Consider the following 20,047-nt stretch of genomic DNA (forward strand, 5'->3'; position numbering starts at 1 on the left):
CTCAGCTGAAATCTGACCCACGGCATTATGAAGTCCACTAAACAGAGTAATGTTTGGTAAAGAAGAATGAGTCTTGTTCCCCTGTAAAATGAAGATAACGAAACTTTACCTCCTGTAAAGCAAATGGCTTTTCCGACTCTTGAGGCCCTGTGTAACTTTAAGATCTATGATCTAAGTAGATAGTCTTATATTTTATATTTTCATCAATAGAAACATTAGTGATTCTTTTAATTAAAACAAAAAGAAAAATGGATCATCAGGTGGTGTAAAATAATTTAAAGTAAACTAGATAGATTGGGAAAAATTGCAAATACAGAAGGTAATAATAGTTAATATGATAATTTTTCTGTTTTTGTGTGTGTTTACTATTATATGACATTATTAATGTAATATGTTATCCTTTTGAAATGCCTGGAGTTATTACCCTTGAGGAAAAAAATTCCATTTAGTTAATAAAAATTTCACTAAAAATTATGTCAATGAAGTTTTATAGACTGTTACTGCTAACTAGCAGAATATTGAAGGAGTTTGGATATGGATAGCAATGTGTTGATGGAAGATCAAGAAAATAGTTATCTGATGCCGCTTTTTCCGCTGTAATTCTCATTTCTTCCTTTTTTTTCTTTTCTTTTTCTTTTCTTTTTTTTTAAATAGAAGTCAGCTATGAGAAACCACACAAGAGTGACAGCCTTTATTCTTCTTGGACTGACTGATGATCCACAATTGCAGGTTGTCATTTTTCTTCTCCTTTTTTTCACCTATATGTTGAGTATCACTGGGAACCTAACCATCATCACTCTCACTCTACTAGATCCACACCTAAAGATGCCCATGTATTTCTTCCTCCGAAATTTCTCATTTTTAGAAATCTCTTTCACAACTGTATGCATTCCCAAATTTCTTGTCACCATGGCAACAGGTGATAAGTCCATTTCTTACAACAGTTGTGCAGCACAGCTGTTTTTTACTATTCTCTTGGGTGCAGCTGAATTTTTTCTTCTGGCTGCTATGTCCTATGACCGCTATGTAGCCATCTGCAAACCCCTGCATTATGTGACTATCATGAGTGTCAGAGTCTGCAACTTGTTAGTCTTTTCTTCATGGTTGGCTGGCTTTATAATAATTTTTCCACCACTCCTTATTGGGCTCCAGCTAGATTTCTGTGCAGCCAACACTGTAGATCATTTCTTCTGTGATGTTTCTCCTGTATTGCAGCTCTCTTGCACAGACACAGATATAGTAGAAGTAATGATGCTTCTTTCAGCCATTTTGACTCTCTTGGTTACACTAGTATTAGTGATCCTCTCCTACACAAACATCATCAGAACTATTCTGAAGATACCTTCTTCTCAACAGAGGAAGAAAGCTTTTTCTACATGTTCTTCTCACATAGTGGTTGTGTCCATTTCTTATGGCAGTTGCATCTTCATGTATGTGAAACCCTCTGCAAAGGATAGAGTGTCTTTAAATAAAGGAATAGCTCTTCTCATTACTTCTGTTGCCCCCATGTTGAATCCCTTCATTTATACACTAAGAAACAAACAAGTGAAAGATGCTTTTAAGCGCATGATCGAAAAGGTAAAATTTTTCTCAGTGAAGTGAACCAGTTTAGTGATACTACTGAGGTTATGAGTAAAATAAAACAAGATGATGTGCATCATAGAGCTCTTTAGTGTTTATATTCAAAATATTTATTTTTCTTTCGACATAATTTTCATTGTGCCTTGCCTAACCTCAAAATTCTAACTCTCACTGCTATTTTTCCCTTGTGCTGAGAACACATTTAAATATTTCTTTTTTTTATGGCTAAATTCATTTGCCACTTTATTTGATACCTAAATAGATTTCCTTTCAAAATTCTCTCAGAGACAAAGTGGGACTTCATTTTTTCCACTTTCTTTTCACTGTTCTGGAATTCAAATATCCAATTTCACATATACTCTCTATAGAATTTAATATACTACCTAGATTTGATCACCTATTTTATTATTAGTGGATTTAGAATCTAGTCTGATTTCTTAATGTGCTTAATAGAAACAGAGCAAATTACCATAATGGCATTCCTTACATTACACATTTTGATGGTTTCAAATTTTTAACCAGATGTAGAGTTCTAGTGTATTTTTTGAAACAGATTAAAGGAATTCCAGATAGATCAAAGCATTACTGACCTTGCAGAACACATCGCTAACATTTATTGATTGCTTATAATGTGAAATGTATTAGCTTTCATCTTCAAAACTGTATGAGATGGGTATCATCATGCTCACTTATGAATCAAAACCTAAGGCATATTTAGAGCCTAAAAAACTTGCTGATGACAAAAGAACTCTCAGTGATAACAAAATATAAGCCCTTGTTGACCATGCATCTTTTATACCTTGTTTGAAAATAGTGTGGAAATCCCTCTGTCCATATGTCACTTAGGAGGCAAATGAGCAAGATCTTTATAGAGCTTTCCATAGAGTTTAAGAAATGGCATAGATTAAATTAAGGACTTATGAGATCTAGCAGGGTACTTTATTTTTCAAATTAAGTTATCTGAACATTAAAAAATAGATATAATAAATGATCTTATGCAAAACAAAATATTTTAACCCTTTTCTTTAAATTGTGTTATATCTCATTGTGACTGAGAAAAAAATTTTCCCAAGTAGACTAATATAAATTTCCTTGATAAATATTTATCACTTTGTTTCCATACAATGGAAATGGTGACCTTATGAATAATTTGTGACATGCAGTATTATTATTTTTTTGACTCATCTAATTGTTACATAAATTATTCCAATACACTTAAAAGGAAATATCACTTTGATAGATTTCCAGGGTAGCAAATAATTTAATATAAATTTTATGAGTATTAGTGAATATTTAAAATCTATATATCTAAATAATTAATTTTAACTGGGGCATTAATAAGTGGAAAAGATTCAAATGTACATTTCAAGTAAGGATCACATTCATGTAAGTAGTTTCTATAAAACCATAATACATTAAGGATATTTTATTTGACTATAGAAGTTGACACGTAAAGAAAGTACACTTTCAATTTCCATATTTGTCCAACTTCTACAGGTTAACTTCTTCTGAAAGGCATCATAATTTAGGTTTATATGCACAAAATTTTCAACTTTATAGATAACAACTCCAGTCAAGAAAATTGTCTCAAAATATTTGACATCTGACATAAGCCAGAGTTTCTCAGATTTTTTGTGAATACTCTTGTCTAAGTCTCATGTTGTGCCAAAAGCAATTATGTAAAATATTTATTTTATTTTATTTTAGTAGTTTTTAGTTTTCAATTACAGTTAGCATATATTATATTAGTTTCAGGTATACAACATGGTGATTAGACATTTATATAACTTACAAAGTAATCACCTTGATAAATCTAGTATTCGTATGACACCATACATAGGTATTACAATACTGTTGACTATATTCCCTATGCTATACTTCATATCCCCATGAATATTTTGTAACTACCAATTTATACTTCTTAATCCTTTCCCCTTTTTCACCCATGTCCCCAAATACTTCTCCCATGTTCTCTATATCTATGAGTTTGTTTCTGTTTTCTTTGTTCATTTATTTTGTTTTTTAGATTCTACATGTAAGTGAAATCATATGACATTTGTTTTTCTGTCTAATTTACTCCATTCAGCACAATACCCTCTAGGTCTATCCATATTGTTGCAGATAGCAAGATTTCATTTTTTTTTTTATGGCTGAGTAATATTCCATTGTATATATGTACCACCACTTCTTTATCCTCATCCATTGATGGACACACAGGTTGGCTGTTGTAAATAATGCTGCAGTGAACATGCGGATGCACATGTCCCTTCGAAGTAGTGTCTTGGATTTCTTTGGATAAATACCCAGAAGTGAGATTACTGGATTTTCCTTTGTCTCTTGTTATAGGCTTTTGTTTTAAAGTCTATTTTGTCTGGGATAAGTATGGCTACCCGGTTTCCTTTTGTTTCCATTTTCATGAAACATTTTTTTTTCATTCCTTTACTTTCAGTCTGTTTATGTCTTTTGATCTGAAATGAATCTTTTGTAGGCAACATATATAAGGGTCTTGTTTTCTTATCCATTCAGCCACCCTATTTCTTTTAGTTGGAGTATTTAATCCATTTACATTTAGAGTACTTGTTGATAGATACATAGTTATTGCCATTTTATTATTTATGTTTTTGATTTTTTTTTCTTCTTAAAGAAGTCTCTTTAATATATCTTTTAATCCTGGTTTGGTGATGATGAGCTCCTTTAGTTTTTTTCTTGTCTGGGAAGCTCTTTATCTGGCCTTCGATTCTAAATGATAGCTTTGCTGGGTAGAGTAATCTTGGTTGTAGGTCCTTGCTTTTCATCACTTTGAATATTTCATGTCAATTCCTTCTGGCCTGCAAAACTTCTGCTGAGAAATTGGCTGACAGTCTTATGGGAGCTCCCATGTAGGTATCTAACTGCTTTTCTCTGGCTGTTTTTAAGATTCTCTCTTTCTCTTTAACCTTTGGCATTTTCATTATGATGTGTCTTTGCATGGGCCTCTTTGGGTTCATCTTGTTTGTGACTCTCTCCGCTTTCTCAGCTCATGTGTCTATTTTCTTCGCCAGGTTAGAGAAGTTTTCCATCATGATTTCTTCAAATAGGTTTTCAATTCCTTGCTCTCTGTGTCTTCTCTTTTTGGTACTCCTATGATGAGAATGTTGTTTTGCTTGATGTTGTCCTAGAGGCCCCTTAACCATCTTCATTTTTTTAATTCTTTTTTTGTGTTGCTATTTTGATTGGGTATTTTCTGATACCTTATCTTCCAAATCATTGATTTGATTCCCTGCTTCATCTAATCTATTGTTGATTCTCCCTAATGTATTCTGCATTTCAGTTACTGTATTCTTCATTTCTGACAGGTTCTTTTTTATGTTTTCTATCTCCATTTTAATGTTTCCTCTATCTCTTTGTTGATGTCCTCACAGATATCATTGAGTATCCTTATAACTAGTGTTTTGAACTCTGCATCTGGTAGATTGCTTGTCTCTATTTTGTTTAATTATTTTTCTGGAACTTTGTTTTTTTTTTTCATTTGGGACATGTTTCTTTGCTTCCCCCTTTTGGCTTCTTCCCTGTGTTTGTTTCTATGTATTAGGTGGAGCTCCTAAGTCTCTCAGTCTTGGCAAGGTGGCCTTATGTAGTAGGTGTCCTATGGGGCCCAGTGGCACATCTCCCTATTCACCCAAGTCAGGTGCTATAGGTGTATCCCTTGTATGGGTTATGTGTGTCCTCCTGTTGTAGTTGAGTTTTGGTTGCTGTTTGCACATCAATGGAAGAATTGACTATCAGGCTGATTGATTATGAGGACTGGCTAGGACTACCCTGGAGAAGCTATTGCGCAGGGGCTGAACCTATGGAGCAGGATTCGCTTTAACAGGGCTCTGGTGCCTCCTGAATCTGCCCTTTGGGTATGTTATTTTTTTGTGGAGGTTGTTGGGTGGTGCTTTGGTGTGGTCTGAAGCTGATCACCAGATGTATTGGCTCTAGAGCCTCTTGGGAGGGGCTCTAGTGCAGGCCAAGGTCATCTGTCCCCTGTTCCATGCCTGGGGCCACATGGTATGAGCTACAAAATGATATGCAGATGATTGCTACTTGTGCTGAGCTTGGAGGTGCCTGGGAGAGACTAAACTGCAAAACAAGGCTGGCTACGTCTAGAGTCCAGCTTTGGGCTGCTTAGCAAGAGGTATAGGGCACATCAAGGCCAGATGCTGCTTGTTTGGGGTTTGTGAGCCTTTTAGAGATTTTAGGAAAGTCCAAAGCATTAGCCAAGACAGGCTATTCATATGGAAAAGACCCTGGAAGTGGCTTGGGTGGGATCACAAGTCAAGTGTGGTGGGGTCTCAGGAAATCGCCAGGGCAGAGGGAACAGTGTGGAGACTCAGATATGACTGTGCCTGTAAGCTGCTTGAGGGGAAGGCTCAACAAAAAACAATGACTTTGCCAGCACTTATATCTGGGAGAAAGCTGCCCCTCCAGCCCTTGCTTTGAAGCCGGACAATTCAGTTCCTCTTTGTATGTTCCTGGTGCCTTTCAAGCTATTGCCTCAGTGCTAAAGCTCAGAGTGTGTGAGTCTGTCAGTGAGTAAGTCTATGCTCGGGCCTTTTAAGATGAATGCCTAGGACTCCACCAGCCCTCTGTCTTACTTAGCCACAATCTCCACTGGTTTTCACAGCCGGAAGTTGTGGGGACTTTTCTTTTCGGCACTGGAACTCGGCTAGGGAGCCTGGTGTGGGGCTGGGACCCCTCACTTCTCAGGCGGGACCTTCACAGTTGAAATATCCCACCCAAGTTTTAACTGACACACATGGATGTGGAACCAACGAGTTCTTGTCTCTGTCCCTCTTACCAGTCTCAACATGGCTTCTTCTGTTTGTCTTTAGTTATAGGGTTTTAGTTCAGCTAGACTTCAGGTGATTCTCAATGATGGTTGTTTTGTGGTTTGGTTGTAATTTTGATGTGGTTGTGAGAGAAGGCAAGCACAGCGTTTACCTACTCTGCCATCTTGTCCAGAAGCCCTGTGGAATATTTATTTTATCGTTCTACATGTTAATTTATTTATGATACTTATTCTTTAAATGTAAGTGTAAAGCCTATTTAGCTCTTGTTAAAGTCTGACATATAGGTAAATCCATAAATAACTTCATGTAGATCTAAGACTATAATATCCCACCTTTACTTTCATATTTCAAAATAATTATGGATAACTTTATGAGATTCAGAAATATATTTAATGGGTCTTTCTTTAAATCATCAATTATTAGGCTGTGTATAAGAAGAAAAGGGAAAATGCAAAAAAAAAAAGAAAAGAAAAGAAAAGAAAGAAAAAAAAACCCCATTCTTATTGTATAATGAGAAATGATTTAGAAGGAATTTTCCACTTACTTTGAATAAATCAAGAGTTTGTGAAAAAAATGTTTAAGTTTGTAATTAGCAGAGATAAACATCCATTATATGAACTATGATTCTCAGATTGTGTTGGACTTTAAAAAATATTAAAATCCCATTTGTGTACCTGTTTCTGGCATCTCTGATGTTCCTTTTTCTCTGGAACTTAAAGATAACAACATTACTGTTTGTGTTTCACTAGTATAATTAAATGAGTGTTGAGAAAAGCTAAACTCAAGATACATTAATTATCTTTTAAACACCCTTCCTGCCTCTGTTCTCTGATTCATTCTCCACATCGCTGTTAGAATACTTTCTAAAATAAAAATTGATCATGGCACCTTCTTGCTAATAAATTTTTGATGGGTTTCTATTGCTTACAAAATAATGTTCAAACTCCTCAAGTATTTTCATTATTTGGCCATTTCTGTTTCATTTCTTATCTCTTCCAACTAGGAATCCTATGCCTCAATCATACTGAATAACAAAGCATATTGCAAAAATCATACGCTCTCAGGTATATGGAATGCATGCTCCATGCCCAAATCTCTGCTAGCATGTAAAGCATCAAGTATCAGTTAAAGTTGATTAACATGGACTCTTCTAAGGAAGACTGCATAACAAAACTGTAGTAATTACTCCATACTCAAAGTTTCATAGTGTTTGTAGTAACTCTTGATAGTGCTTCTCATAACACATATAATTAACTGTATATGTTTCCTGCAGTGGATTCTAGTTTCCAAAAAGCAGAGCCTTCATCTTACAAATTTCTACATTCTTATCATTTGAAGCACTGCCTGCAAAGTAATTAGTTAATGAAACAATTAATGAAAAGAAATAAGAATAGAGTTAATATATTCACTAATAAAATAAGATTTAATGCAACATTAGGTGGGGATTAATATAATTCAACTGATGTTGCCATTTAATAAACTGCAAGATCAGAGCTTATTTTTGTTTTCAGCAACAATTGACATGAGGCTATAAGAGAATAAATTTATTTAGCAGAGTATGTGAATGCCATGATTTGCTGATTATAACTCAAACTACGAATTAAAACTAAGAAATGAAAGCCACAAGCTTGTCATTTTCTTTCTGTAGGTCCTAGTGTGGTTAGAAATAGACTTTGTACCTGATAGCACTTGTAAGGATTATATTTCACATGCTTATCATATTGCTCTCTATCGCCTACATTCAGTTGTGAAAGGTTAGCTTTTAATGCCAGCTTCTTTACAAGCGATTGTCTAAGTAACTGTCAATATTTGAAGTCATGTACTTCTAATAGTTTCATCTTCTTATGGTCACAGCATTGCCTTCAGATAGCGAAAGTCAGATGACTAGTTCCAAAATCCTCTCCTTAAAAGTATATTTCATGTCGCTATTTGTGTAGTCACGACTTCTGGGTGACATTCTTAAGGGTATTTCTCCTTATCTTGTATTAGCCTTTGTTTTGGATTATTTTTACAAAGATGTTTTTATATGATTCCGTCTTGGAAGATAGAAATAATATCAGTGCAAACAGTTGATTTTTTTTCTACCGGTATTATAAAGATAATGCCTCCCAATGTGGCAAGGTTGAGTAAATTTGCGAGTAGCCTCCTTAAAATATTTCCTAAGCTTGAGGTTCCTCAACTATGACATGGACTGATTATATATATTCAACATCACTGTGGGCCCTCTTTACATTGCCCCTCACGGGGGATTAGGAGGCAGGTAGAACTAAGCAAATGTTCATATAACCTACTATGCTGTAATAACATTTATTGTTTCTGACTTAGGAATCTTGAGCTTTCTGTCAGAATCAATGAAATTGTGGCTAGCTGACCTATTATAGATCTCCCAGTTCTTGACAGTTTTGATGAAGAGGATAAATTGCTGGGAGAGATGTGGCTTTCTGGAAGGGGAGGGCAAAAAGGCCTTCCATGGGCAAGGATAAGGATATGAAAAGGCTCCTCATATCACTTTGTTCTTGCCCAAGTGCTGAGTGAAGAGTGTAAGAATCCCTCACTGTCACACCAGTTGATAAGGCTAAGGGGCCAAGAGGTAAGATTGAAACTAGCTACCTGAGCACTGCTTTTGGTTGTTGCTCACTCCTCTAGTTGGAAGGAGGAAGGGCTAAGGACTTCCCAAATCTGGCTTCGAGTGTAATGCAATATTAGAGGTTTGTTTGATTGACCCCAAACAGACACCTGGCTGCTTTTAATGAAAAGTAATTGTTCCAGTGACTTCCAGTTTTAACTCCAACCAGTGAAATGTTTGAAAGTTTTCATTCCAAACTTTACGATAAGAAAAAGTTGGGTGATTAATGAACAACTATTCTCAAACCCATTAGAGAACTAAGAATGTGGGAGGAAATTGGCACCCTGAAATTTGGACAGAGTTGTATCCAGGAAGTCACAGGTGGGATTTGCTTACTTAGAACAGAAGCCCCTAGAGCAGTAAACTAGTAGCAACTCGTAAATGCTAATTTTGATGAACTGTAGAGCATGAATGTGGATAAGAATGAGAGAAACTCTTAGTTACCACGATCTTAAGGGAGCCCCAACACTTTTGTGGGCTTTACCTCAGAGGACCCTACCAGGTTCTCATGGTGAGTATTTGAAAAATAACCCTTGTGCTTTTGGTGAGGGAAGTGAAGACTAATCACTGTGAACTATATCCAGAGACTTCTCCATAGCAAATGCCCACTCCCCAGGGGAAAGAAATTTGTCAGTGACTAAATCATGTGGATGAAGGGCATCCTCCCACTCTGTCATCTGTTAGCCTTCCTGTCTCACTTACCGGGGGCAGGGAGCGTAGTCAGTGGTGTCATGCCTTTAAAGAAATTAGACCGGGAATACTGCAGGCAGAGATAGGAGTAGAGACCAGTGAGGAAAAAAGATATACCACTGGAGAAATGCTTTTGAAGATTAGAGCCCAGGAACAAAGCTTCATTAAAAGGCTGAGATTTAATTGAAAGATTATAGAATGCTCTGACTCCCTCACACATTACCACCACACCATCGAGAATCCAGTATAATAATAGTGACTTACAGTTGTAAGGTATGTAAGATTCAGGCTCACTCAGAGGAGTTCTTGCAAAAACACAGTCAAAAGGGGAAAGAAAAATAAGGACACTCGAGGAAATAGAAGCCTCTGGCACCTATAGCTACAGAAAACATCAAACACAGCCCAAGTCCTAGAGAAATTAACACAAACCCTCACACTAAAGGCCTATTTACCTCCATTCCTATTATGTGACACAATATGTCCAGCTTTTATCAAAAAGTGCAAGGATGACACAAGCAAGGAAAAGCAGTTTGAAGAGAGAAAGCAATCATCAAAGCTAGACTCAGAAGGATATAGATGTTGGCATTATCAGGTAAAGAATTGGTAATAACTATGAGTATTATTTTAAGAGCTCTAATTGAAAACATAGGCAGTATTCAAGAACAGATATGTAACATAAGCAGAGAGATGGAAACTCTAAGAAGAATTAAAGATAATTCTAAAAATAAATATCATCTTAATTCGAAAATATTTATGCACCCCTTGTTCATTGAAGCATTATTTACAAAAGTTAAGAAATGGAAGCAACCTAGGTGTCCACTGATAGGTGAATGGATAAAGAAGATGTGGTATATATACACAATGGAATATTGTGCAGCAATAAAAAAGAATGAAATCTTGCTGTTTGCAACAACGTGGACTGATCTAGAGGGTATTATGCTAAGTGAAATGAATTAAGGAGAGAAAGAAATACTTTATGATTTCATTCATATGCTGAATCTAAAAATGAAACAGACAAAAAACAAACAAACAAACAAAAAACCAGCCTCATAGAAACAGAGACCAAAGGAAGGATTGGGAAAATGAGTGAAAAGGGGAAGGGGAATATAGTCAATAATATTGTGATAAGTTTACACAGTGACAGATGATTACTAGAATTAGTGGTGTTATATTGTAAAGTATAAAAATGTCAAATCACTATATTGTACACCTGAAATTAATATAACCAATAAAGATTGTATATCAACTATACTTATATACTTAAATTCTTTAAAATTGAAAAAATCGTTCTGTTAGAAATAAAGAATTTTATTGATGGGATCATTATCCGTCAGCTGGAAATGGATGATGAAAGAATCAGTGCTCTCGAGGGTAGGTGAACAAATTTTTTCAAACTAAAACACTGAATGCAAAGATTTAATAATAAGTGTTGGCAAGGATGTGAAGAAAAGGGAACCCTTGTGCACTGCTGGTGGGATTGTAAATTGGTGCAGCCTCTTTGGAAAATAATAATATGGAGGTTCCTCAAAAAATTAAAAATAGAACTACCCAGCAATTCTAATTCTGGGTATTTAGCCAAAGAAAATGAAAACATAAATTTGAAAGGATATATGTACCCCCGGTTCATTGCAGCATTATTTACAGTAGCCAAAATATGGAAGCAACCTAGGTTTTCATTGATAGATGAATGGATCAAGAAATGCGGTATATATACACAATGGAATATTACTCAGCAATAAAAAAAAATTAAATCATGCCATTTGTAACAACTTGGATAGATCTTGAGGGCATTATGCTATGAGAAATAAGTCAAACAAAAAAAGACAAATATCAGATGATTTAACTTATATGCAGAATCTAAAACAAAAACAAAACAAACGAACAAAACAAAACAGAAACAGATTCCTAGATACAGAGAACAAGCTGATGGTTGCCAGGAGGGAGAAAATTGGGGCATGGGTGAAAAGGGTAAAAATTAAAAGGCATACAAAAGGGTAAAAACACAATTTGGAAAAACAGAACAAGCTTCCAAACCCGACATGGCAAGAATGTTGGAATTATCGGACAAGGAATTTAAAACAACTATGATTAATGTACTAAAGACTCTAATAGATAGACAGCATGCAAAAACAGGTGGATAATTTAAGTAGAGATGGAATCCTGAGAGAAACAAAAAATAAATCTTAGAGATAAAATAAAACACTGTCACAGAAATGGGCTTATTAGTAGACTGGAAACAGCTGAGGAAAGAATCTCTGAGCTTGAGGATAACACAATAGAATCCCCCCAAACTGAAAAGCAAAGAGAAGAAAGACTGAAAGAAAAGAACAGAATACCAAAGACTGAGACAACTGAAAAAGACGTAACATATGTGTAATAGGAATACCAGAAAGAGAAGAGAGAAAGGAACAGAAAAATATTTAAAACAGTAATAAATAAGAATTATTCCAAATTAATGATGACACCAAGTCACAGATCCAGGAAGTTCATAGAACATCATCAGCATAAATGCAAAATCCACGCCCCCCCTCCCACGATACTACACATAGGCATATCATTTCAAGTTATAGAAAATCAAATGTACATAAAAATTTTGAAAGAAGCCAGAGGATAAAATCACCTTTCTAATAGAGGAACAGAAATGAGAATTATATTTGACTTCATTGAAACCATGCAAGAAAGTAGAGAATTGAGTGAAAAAGTACTGCTGAGAAAAAAATGTCACCCACCTAGAATTCTGTACCCTGTGGAATTTTATTCAAAAGTGAAGGAGAAATACTTTCTAAGACGAATAAAGATTAACAGATTTGTTACCAGTATAACTGCCTTGCAAAAAATGTTAAAAAGGAGTTCATTAGAAAGAGGGAAAATAATATTGGTAAGAAACTTGGATCTATAAAAGAAGAGCATAAAAGAAGAATTAAGTGAAGATAGAAGAAAAACTTTTATTTTTCTTATACTTAATTGATTTCACATATAAGAGTTTATTCAAAATAATAGCAGCAATGTATTTGGTTATGTAGATTTATATGTGTATCTTATGTATACGTATATGATTATGTATGCCATATATAAGTGAAATGAGTGACAGCAATGATACAAACTGGAGGCAGGAATTATTTTGTTATCATAAGGAACTCACATCAGCTCTAAGTGGTATAGTGTTATTCAAAAGTGGACTCAAATTAGCTGTAAAAGTATATTGCAAACTCTAGGCACTAAAAAAGTTTTTTAAAAAAGTATGACCTGTATGCTAAGAAAGGAGAAAAATGGAATCATATTAAATGTTCAATTAAGATCACGAAAGACAGAAGAATAGTGGAAGATGAATAGGAACAGAGAACAAGGATAACAAAAACAATAAAAAGATGGAATCTATTTGCAATATTAAAGTTTGCTATGGGCATGGTGGTGGTGGTGGTGGTGGTATTTTAGTAATAGCAAGAGAAAATTTCTTATTTGAGAAAACTACACCAGCAAATTTTCCCATATTGCTTTAAAACTATGAAACAATTGATGTTTTTGTTACTTATTCCTCAGATTAAAACGAAAAACCTGAGTGAAATTTTTTAGGGGGCACATAAATCATACTTTTTGAATACCAGTCTCTAGAGAAATATTACCTATCTTCTTTGTTTGTTGATTTCAGTAGGTTCCCTTGTGTCTTTATTGAGCCACAGAACTTTAGCTTAGTTAGCATCATGAGATATGTTAAATTTCTGCACTTAAATATTGTATTTCTTTCTGGATTTTGATCTTTGATATAACACTTCCAATTAAAGGTTAAGGAAAACTTTCTGAAATTTTAACCAAACAGGAATGGATGATAGAGATACATCAGTGTTCTTTAGTATCTGAATATTGAGAGGTGTAGTGAATGTGAACTTAAGTAAAAAATGGGAACTATTTTAAAAAATAAATAAAACACGTTTCACTGTTTACTTGAATCCTTCTGAAGAAAACATTTTAAACATCCTTTTCATAATTGAATAATGTCCTGAAATGATCATTATCATTCTTAATTTATACAAATCAGTCCATACAGTTTAGTGTATACCATAGCAAAAAAGGAAATCCCAGTATGCTCCGTATAAAGTAAGTCAAAATTTAAATTTAATTTGTCTTTTTTTGAATCAGAAGTTAGGGAAATCATTTTGGAAGTATATAAAGCTTAAATTTGTCTTATCTGATCTATTCCTGTTGGTGAAAAAGTAAAAATTCCTAATTTTAATTTTACTATGAATTTTAAATTCATAATAAATTCATAATTTTACTATGAATATATATAAAATATAATAATGTATTTTTATATATAGATGACTAATTAATTTTACCTATCTAACTCAATGCACCTGTAACTGCATTGGATAAATCATGGAGGAAAAATTAGAGATCCTGAGGAAATCTGACAAAATATTTACACCCAATTCAAGGTTAAAGACAATTAGTGTGTTTTAAAAAACTCAGAAGACTATGAAAAATAAGAAACAAAGATGAAATAAAGTAATGTTTTTACTAGTTACATTCAGTCTACTAAGTCATAAAATTCCACAGGTAATGAATAAAAAATGTAGGTTTATAATTTAATTAAAAGAAAGTGATTAATGGAAAAACTTAAGGGACAATCAAATAGAACTAGTTTTATGTTGGAATGCAAGGACTCTCATTATTCATGTAGAATAGACAGATTACAACTGGTGACAAGCATTCAGATATGTTTGAGACAAAAATTCTAGGGATTCAGGGAGCTTTAAAAAGAATATGTGTGAATAAACTAATATCAAGTTGTCAACAAAATAGAGAAATATATTTGAATAAACAATTGAAAAGGAAAGCAAATGCTTATGTGTATTTGATTTTTTTCTGTTATAGCTTATATTTTTGAAGGGGAGGAAAAGAAAGCCTATTGAATATCATCTGGCAATTCTGAAAATTGGCTAAGACAAGGAAGTCTTGCTTTGCTATAAAGAATTAACAAAAAACAATTTACAATTAGTGACTATGAAATATTGCTATAGCACTAGTTGGTGATAAAAACTATGACTGTGCTTAAAATTATTTTATATTCAAATGAGAAGATACAGCTTCTTGATGTAATCTGTACAACTATAAAAAGGAAATATGAGACTATTATAAATTGAATAAAGTAAAATTAAAATATAGGAAGACCAACTTCATTTTTTCTTTTGTTTTCTAAGTCATTCAGATTTGAGGCATTGTTAATTTACTGGGAATTTTCTAAGTTGAATCTAAAGGCCACCAATAAAACTATATGAATAGGTAAGTGATAGAGTTTTATAAAACCTGAAAGAAAATGATGCAAAAAATGTAGGAAAAGGAATATGAAATGGAATTTGGTGATGAATACATGGAATAAAAATTAGTAGAGATATTTGCTAAATTCAGAAAATAGAAAATGAACTATTTTAGTAGTCTATGAGGGTAGTCTTTGAAAGATGGATTCTAGATTGTGGAGCTAAATTTCAACTGACTGATTAGCTCCCTATTAAGTGGTATGACATTTCAACATTGTCAAGGGAAGAAACAGCATTTTTATGAAGATGACTGACATTAGAGGACCTTAGGTTCATTCTGATGAACTCAAAGTAGATTTATGAAAGTATTTGCACATAGCGAAGTTTCTTAATGTGGAACATTTTATGACTAAGAATAAAACTATTTTCTTAACTGTGACTTAGTTTTTGTTTTTTCCAGCTTTGATAGAAAAAGAAAATGAACAAATCAATGAAAATAGAGTTTATTTTGTTTGGACTGACAGATGACCCTCTGTTGCAAATTGTGATTTTCATGTTTTTGTTTTTCAACTACATCTTGAGCCTGATGGGGAACTTAATTATCACTCTCCTCACTATGCTGGATCCCCATCTCAAAACTCCAATATATCTCTTTCTCCAAAATTTCTTCTTCTTAGAGATTTCCTTCACAATGGTCTGCATTCCATGATTCTTAATAAGCATTCTGACTGGAGACAAAACAATTTCCTATTATGCTTGTGCAATTCAATTATTCTTTTTTCTTTTATTGAGAGTTATAGAATTTTATTTTTTGGCTGCCATGTCCTACAACTGCTATATTGCCATCTGCAAACTGCTGCATCTTGGGTAACTGCATTCTTAATCATTTTTCCCCCTTTGATCATGAGACTCAAGCTGTATTTCTCTACTTCTAGAATTATTGATCATTTCCTCTGTGACACTTCTCTTATTCTACAGATCTCTTGCACAGATACACATGTCCTAGAACTGATGTCTTTTGTCTTCCCCGTGATGACACTTTGTTGTTAGTGGTCCCCTCCTACATGTACATCACCAAAACCATTCTAAAATTCCCTTCTGTTCAACAACAAACAAAGGCCTTTATACATGTTCCTCTCACATGGTTGTTGTCTCTATTACTTATGAGAGTTGCATCTTTATGGACATGAAACCTTCAGCAAAAGAAACTAAAGGTGTAGCTGTGCTTAATACCCCTGTTGCCCCTTTACTAAACCCCTTCATTTACACCCTAAGGAATCAGCAGGTGAAAGAAGCTCTCAAGGTTATGCTTCAAAGATTTTGTTATTTTGGGAACAATAAGACAAAAATGCAATGCAAGTAATATGTTGTTGAAACATGAATGGGAAATTGAAAACAATTTTCAATTCATTAGTTCATATCTATGCCATTTCTCCCTCAACTATTTATATCATATTAGGTTTACTAAATCTTCCTGATCTCTGTACTTTTCTCTGTTCTTCTTTCTGAACATAACTTTTTAGTCTCTAGTAGTAAACTGCCTTCTTTAATCAGAATATTAAATTCCATCTTCGACTAGAAGTGTCTCTTATAAATGATACTTTCACACACTGAATGCTTTCAAAAAATGAACCTTGCCAGATATACTTGATTATTTCAACATGTATGTGTTAATTGCTAAGCATTGTTTCCTCCACTCAGTATTCTCTTCTGCTGAAACTGTGAAAGACAACTCAAAATCTGATCATTCTGATCATTATTTTGTCATGTAATTGCACTTTTGATGAACAAGAGAGAAAAATTAAATAATTTTAAAGATCAAAGTAGCCTTTCAAGAAAAATTGTCATTTTTGCCGAAACTTGAAAGATGAATAAGGAATTAAAGGTTCAAGGGTTCTATAATTAGGGGTATAAAATGTGAAAAGGAACTGAGATTCTAATAAATAAGTTTTAACTGGAGAGTTACAATGATGAAATATTTGTAAACATTATTAGATATTGTGTAGTTTAGAAATAATTGAACTCCAGGCTTCGGTTAAAATTGTTTATATTACATTATATTATTAGGCCTACAAATGATAGTAACCCATGAAAGAAATTCAGGTATAATTTAGTTATATCTGTGTTTGGGATCTTTCTATATGTTTTAAACTATTTGTAAATTTCAAATGCCTGATCCATTTTGGTTGTGTCAGTTTAATCAAACTTATTAAGTATACTTTACATAAAGGTGAATATAATCATTTTAAATGAATGGATTTGGACAAATATTGACACTCACACAATAATAATAAAGATAGAGAACATTTACAGTATGATAAATATTTCTCTTTGCCTCACCCCAGTCATTCCCCTTTCCTTATGCCTGCCATTGGATCCAGGTACCCAGTGTTGTTCTTTTGGTCACTATAGATTAATTTTGCCTTTTCTGGAATTTCTTATAAAGGAAACCACAAAGCTTGAACTTATGTCTGGCTTTACCTCCTCAACATAATGTTTTGAGGTTCACCCATGCTATTGCATGTATCCTTAGTTCATTCCTTTTTGATGATGTGATTTCATAGAATCTCCGGTATCGTTTTGTCATAGCTTGCCTTCTCTCTTCTATTCCCACGCCTTGATATTCTTACTCTTTGAAGAATCTCTCCCCAAGACTGAATCATTTACTTTGAACAGTGTGAAAAGTCAGTATATATTATATTCTGAAATGCCGATTGCTAAAAGCCTCTGTCATTCCATAATATCCTTTGAAATAAGCTGTTGGCCAAAGGGAAATAGTTTGAAAGGGGTTGCTTCTCCATGTCTTGCTGACTCTGCTCCTTACTTCCTAATCTCCAAGACAGAGCATCAGGAATGTCCTTTGAAGAGCAAAAGGATACATGTGGAGGAACATCTTTGACCATTTTGTTGCTCATTTTAGGAGCTCATCTCAGTTCCAAATTAACTCCTTCTATGATTTTTTTTAATGCAATGTGCTTCAAAACTCAATTTGCTTTTGAGGAACTAAGGAAACCATGTTTGAACACTTGATAGAATATTGAAGAAACTAATATCAAAAATCTCAGGTTGAAGTCCTGTGGAGACTGGTTCAGGAAAGCTTTTGGGAAATGGCAGTGGTTCTCAGTAATTTCTGGGAAGGCACCTATCAATAGTCTCAGCATTAAATTAGGTAGTTATCACACACTGAAAATTCACTATGGATCTCACCTCTGCTCACCAGTCTGACTACGAACACCTCTGTAGAATATTAGCCTCTGTTTCTCTTCCGACTTCCCAATTTTTCACAAGGTCCTCTCACTGACAAACTGTAAATTTGAACCATACAGGGAAGAGAACTCTGAGATGGTATCCTGGTTTCTCCTGAACTTAGAGAACAACTTAAAAGTCATATATGATAAGTTGGCAATAGGCAGTTCAATCCAGATAGTTTGAAAATAACCAAACCATGGTTTCAGAAATTGCAAATCATTGTGTCTACCACTGGCTCTGCCCAAAGAGTGGTGTCAGTATTAGGGACAAGTTAAGAAAGATGAAATTTCTTTTTTAACTTCTTGTTCAATTTACCACCCATTAAATAGGACACTCTTTGAAGATTATGACATTATGAATGCTTCGATCATGTAATATGTTCAGATACCTTTGACAGCCTTGTTGAAAAGTATGTTTCTACAGGGCACGGTAGATTTTTTTTTTTTTTTTTTTTTGCAGAAGGAAGAATGAGAAAAAAGAATGATAAAAGTATGGAAATAAATTATATTACTACTAAAGTAATTATTTTTCCCAGGAGCCTGTCACAAGTCTAGCATGCATAATTACAATATTTTTTTGTGATGAGAACATTTAAGACCTACTCTCTTAGTATATAATACAATATTATAACTATAGTCATCATGTTGTATATTAGATTTTCATACTTATTCATCTTATGATTATAATTTTGTGCCCTTTAAATAATATCTCCATATTTAGTCACCTTCTACTCCCTGGTAATTTTTAATTTATATATTTGATCCCATGATTTACACAGAATAATAAAAATTAATTTATCGACTACACATATATATTTAATATATTATTACAAGTATCATGTTATCATTTGCTATCAATGCAGTATAAAAACTGAGTGGCAAAAAAATCAAACATAAATTGTGACAACACAGTACTGCCATAAACAAGATTATTTTACTTTCTTTTTCAAAAATATATTAAGTCAGAAAATGAATAAACAGAAACAGTGATTTCATATGTCAACAAGAAATTTAAATCAGTTTTATTCATACACTTGAATGGTTTAGAAATGTGATAATGACAATGATGAAGATGAAGATGGTGATAAAAAGGAGGGCAAGTTTGTGGCCATGGTAATGTAAGTCTTATAGCACTGTCCACGTGATCTGAGAAAAGATACCTGAGATCATTGGGTTGACTTTCCTCAGAGATAAAATGAATAAAAGTATGTGAAAGTGTATTTTCATAATAAAAATCAAGTGATGCTATAATTTTATACTATAAGGAGAATCCAGGCCTTCAGAAAATGGAAGAGAGATCTGTATAAGGATCAGACTATTTCAGACATTCTTAAAAAATTAAATCTCCTATCTAGTTGAAATCTAATCTCTCTTCTTGCCTCTTCTCAACTCTCTCTCTCTCTCTTTCATCTCCTTTCTCTCCATGTTTTTTTTTTCTATCCAGATGCATAATCATCACAATATAATAAAATTAAAATTTGGGAGCAAATTGTTTCTCTAGAAGAAATGAGAGAAGTATTTTAATTTAAAAGCAAAATTTAATTCTTAGAATTGCTGTAACTGGGGAGTAAAGTGGCTCAGGTCACTGTAATGACTGATCCCTCTCTCATGCACTTCTACTTTCCATCTGCTTCCATATCTTGGTTATTGTAAATTGTGCTGCCATGAATATTGAAGTGCATAGATCTTTACAAATTATTGTTTTGGTTTTCTTTGGATAAATGCCCAGAAGTGCAATTGCTAGGTCAAAAGGTATATCCATTTTTAATTTTTTGAGAAACCTCCATACTGTTTTCCATAGTGCTGTACCAATTTGCAATCCAACCAACAATG

General features: G+C 33.8%; 1 protein-coding gene and 1 pseudogene across 1 annotated transcript; both read left to right on the forward strand.

The window, feature by feature from the left end:
• The first annotated feature begins 571 nt into the window (after positions 1-571).
• LOC120599930 (olfactory receptor 6C74) lies at positions 572-1,645 on the forward strand. Its single transcript, XM_039859096.1, has one exon. It carries the CDS (start codon positions 664-666, stop codon positions 1,600-1,602), a length of 939 nt encoding a protein of 312 aa, XP_039715030.1. The 5' UTR covers positions 572-663; the 3' UTR covers positions 1,603-1,645.
• A 13,808-nt stretch (positions 1,646-15,453) lies between these two features.
• On the forward strand, positions 15,454-16,329 carry LOC120599934 (olfactory receptor 6C6-like; annotated as a pseudogene).
• The last annotated feature ends 3,718 nt before the right edge of the window (positions 16,330-20,047 follow it).

This window comes from Pteropus medius, unplaced genomic scaffold (genome assembly GCF_902729225.1).
Source record: "Pteropus medius unplaced genomic scaffold, Ma_sr-lr_union100, whole genome shotgun sequence".
Lineage (NCBI taxonomy): Eukaryota > Metazoa > Chordata > Mammalia > Chiroptera > Pteropodidae > Pteropus > Pteropus medius.

Excerpts from the sequence above, each read along its gene's own strand:
- LOC120599930 (XM_039859096.1), top strand. The coding sequence starts at position 664 with ATGAGAAACCACACAAGAGTGACAGCCTTTATTCTTCTTGGACTGACT.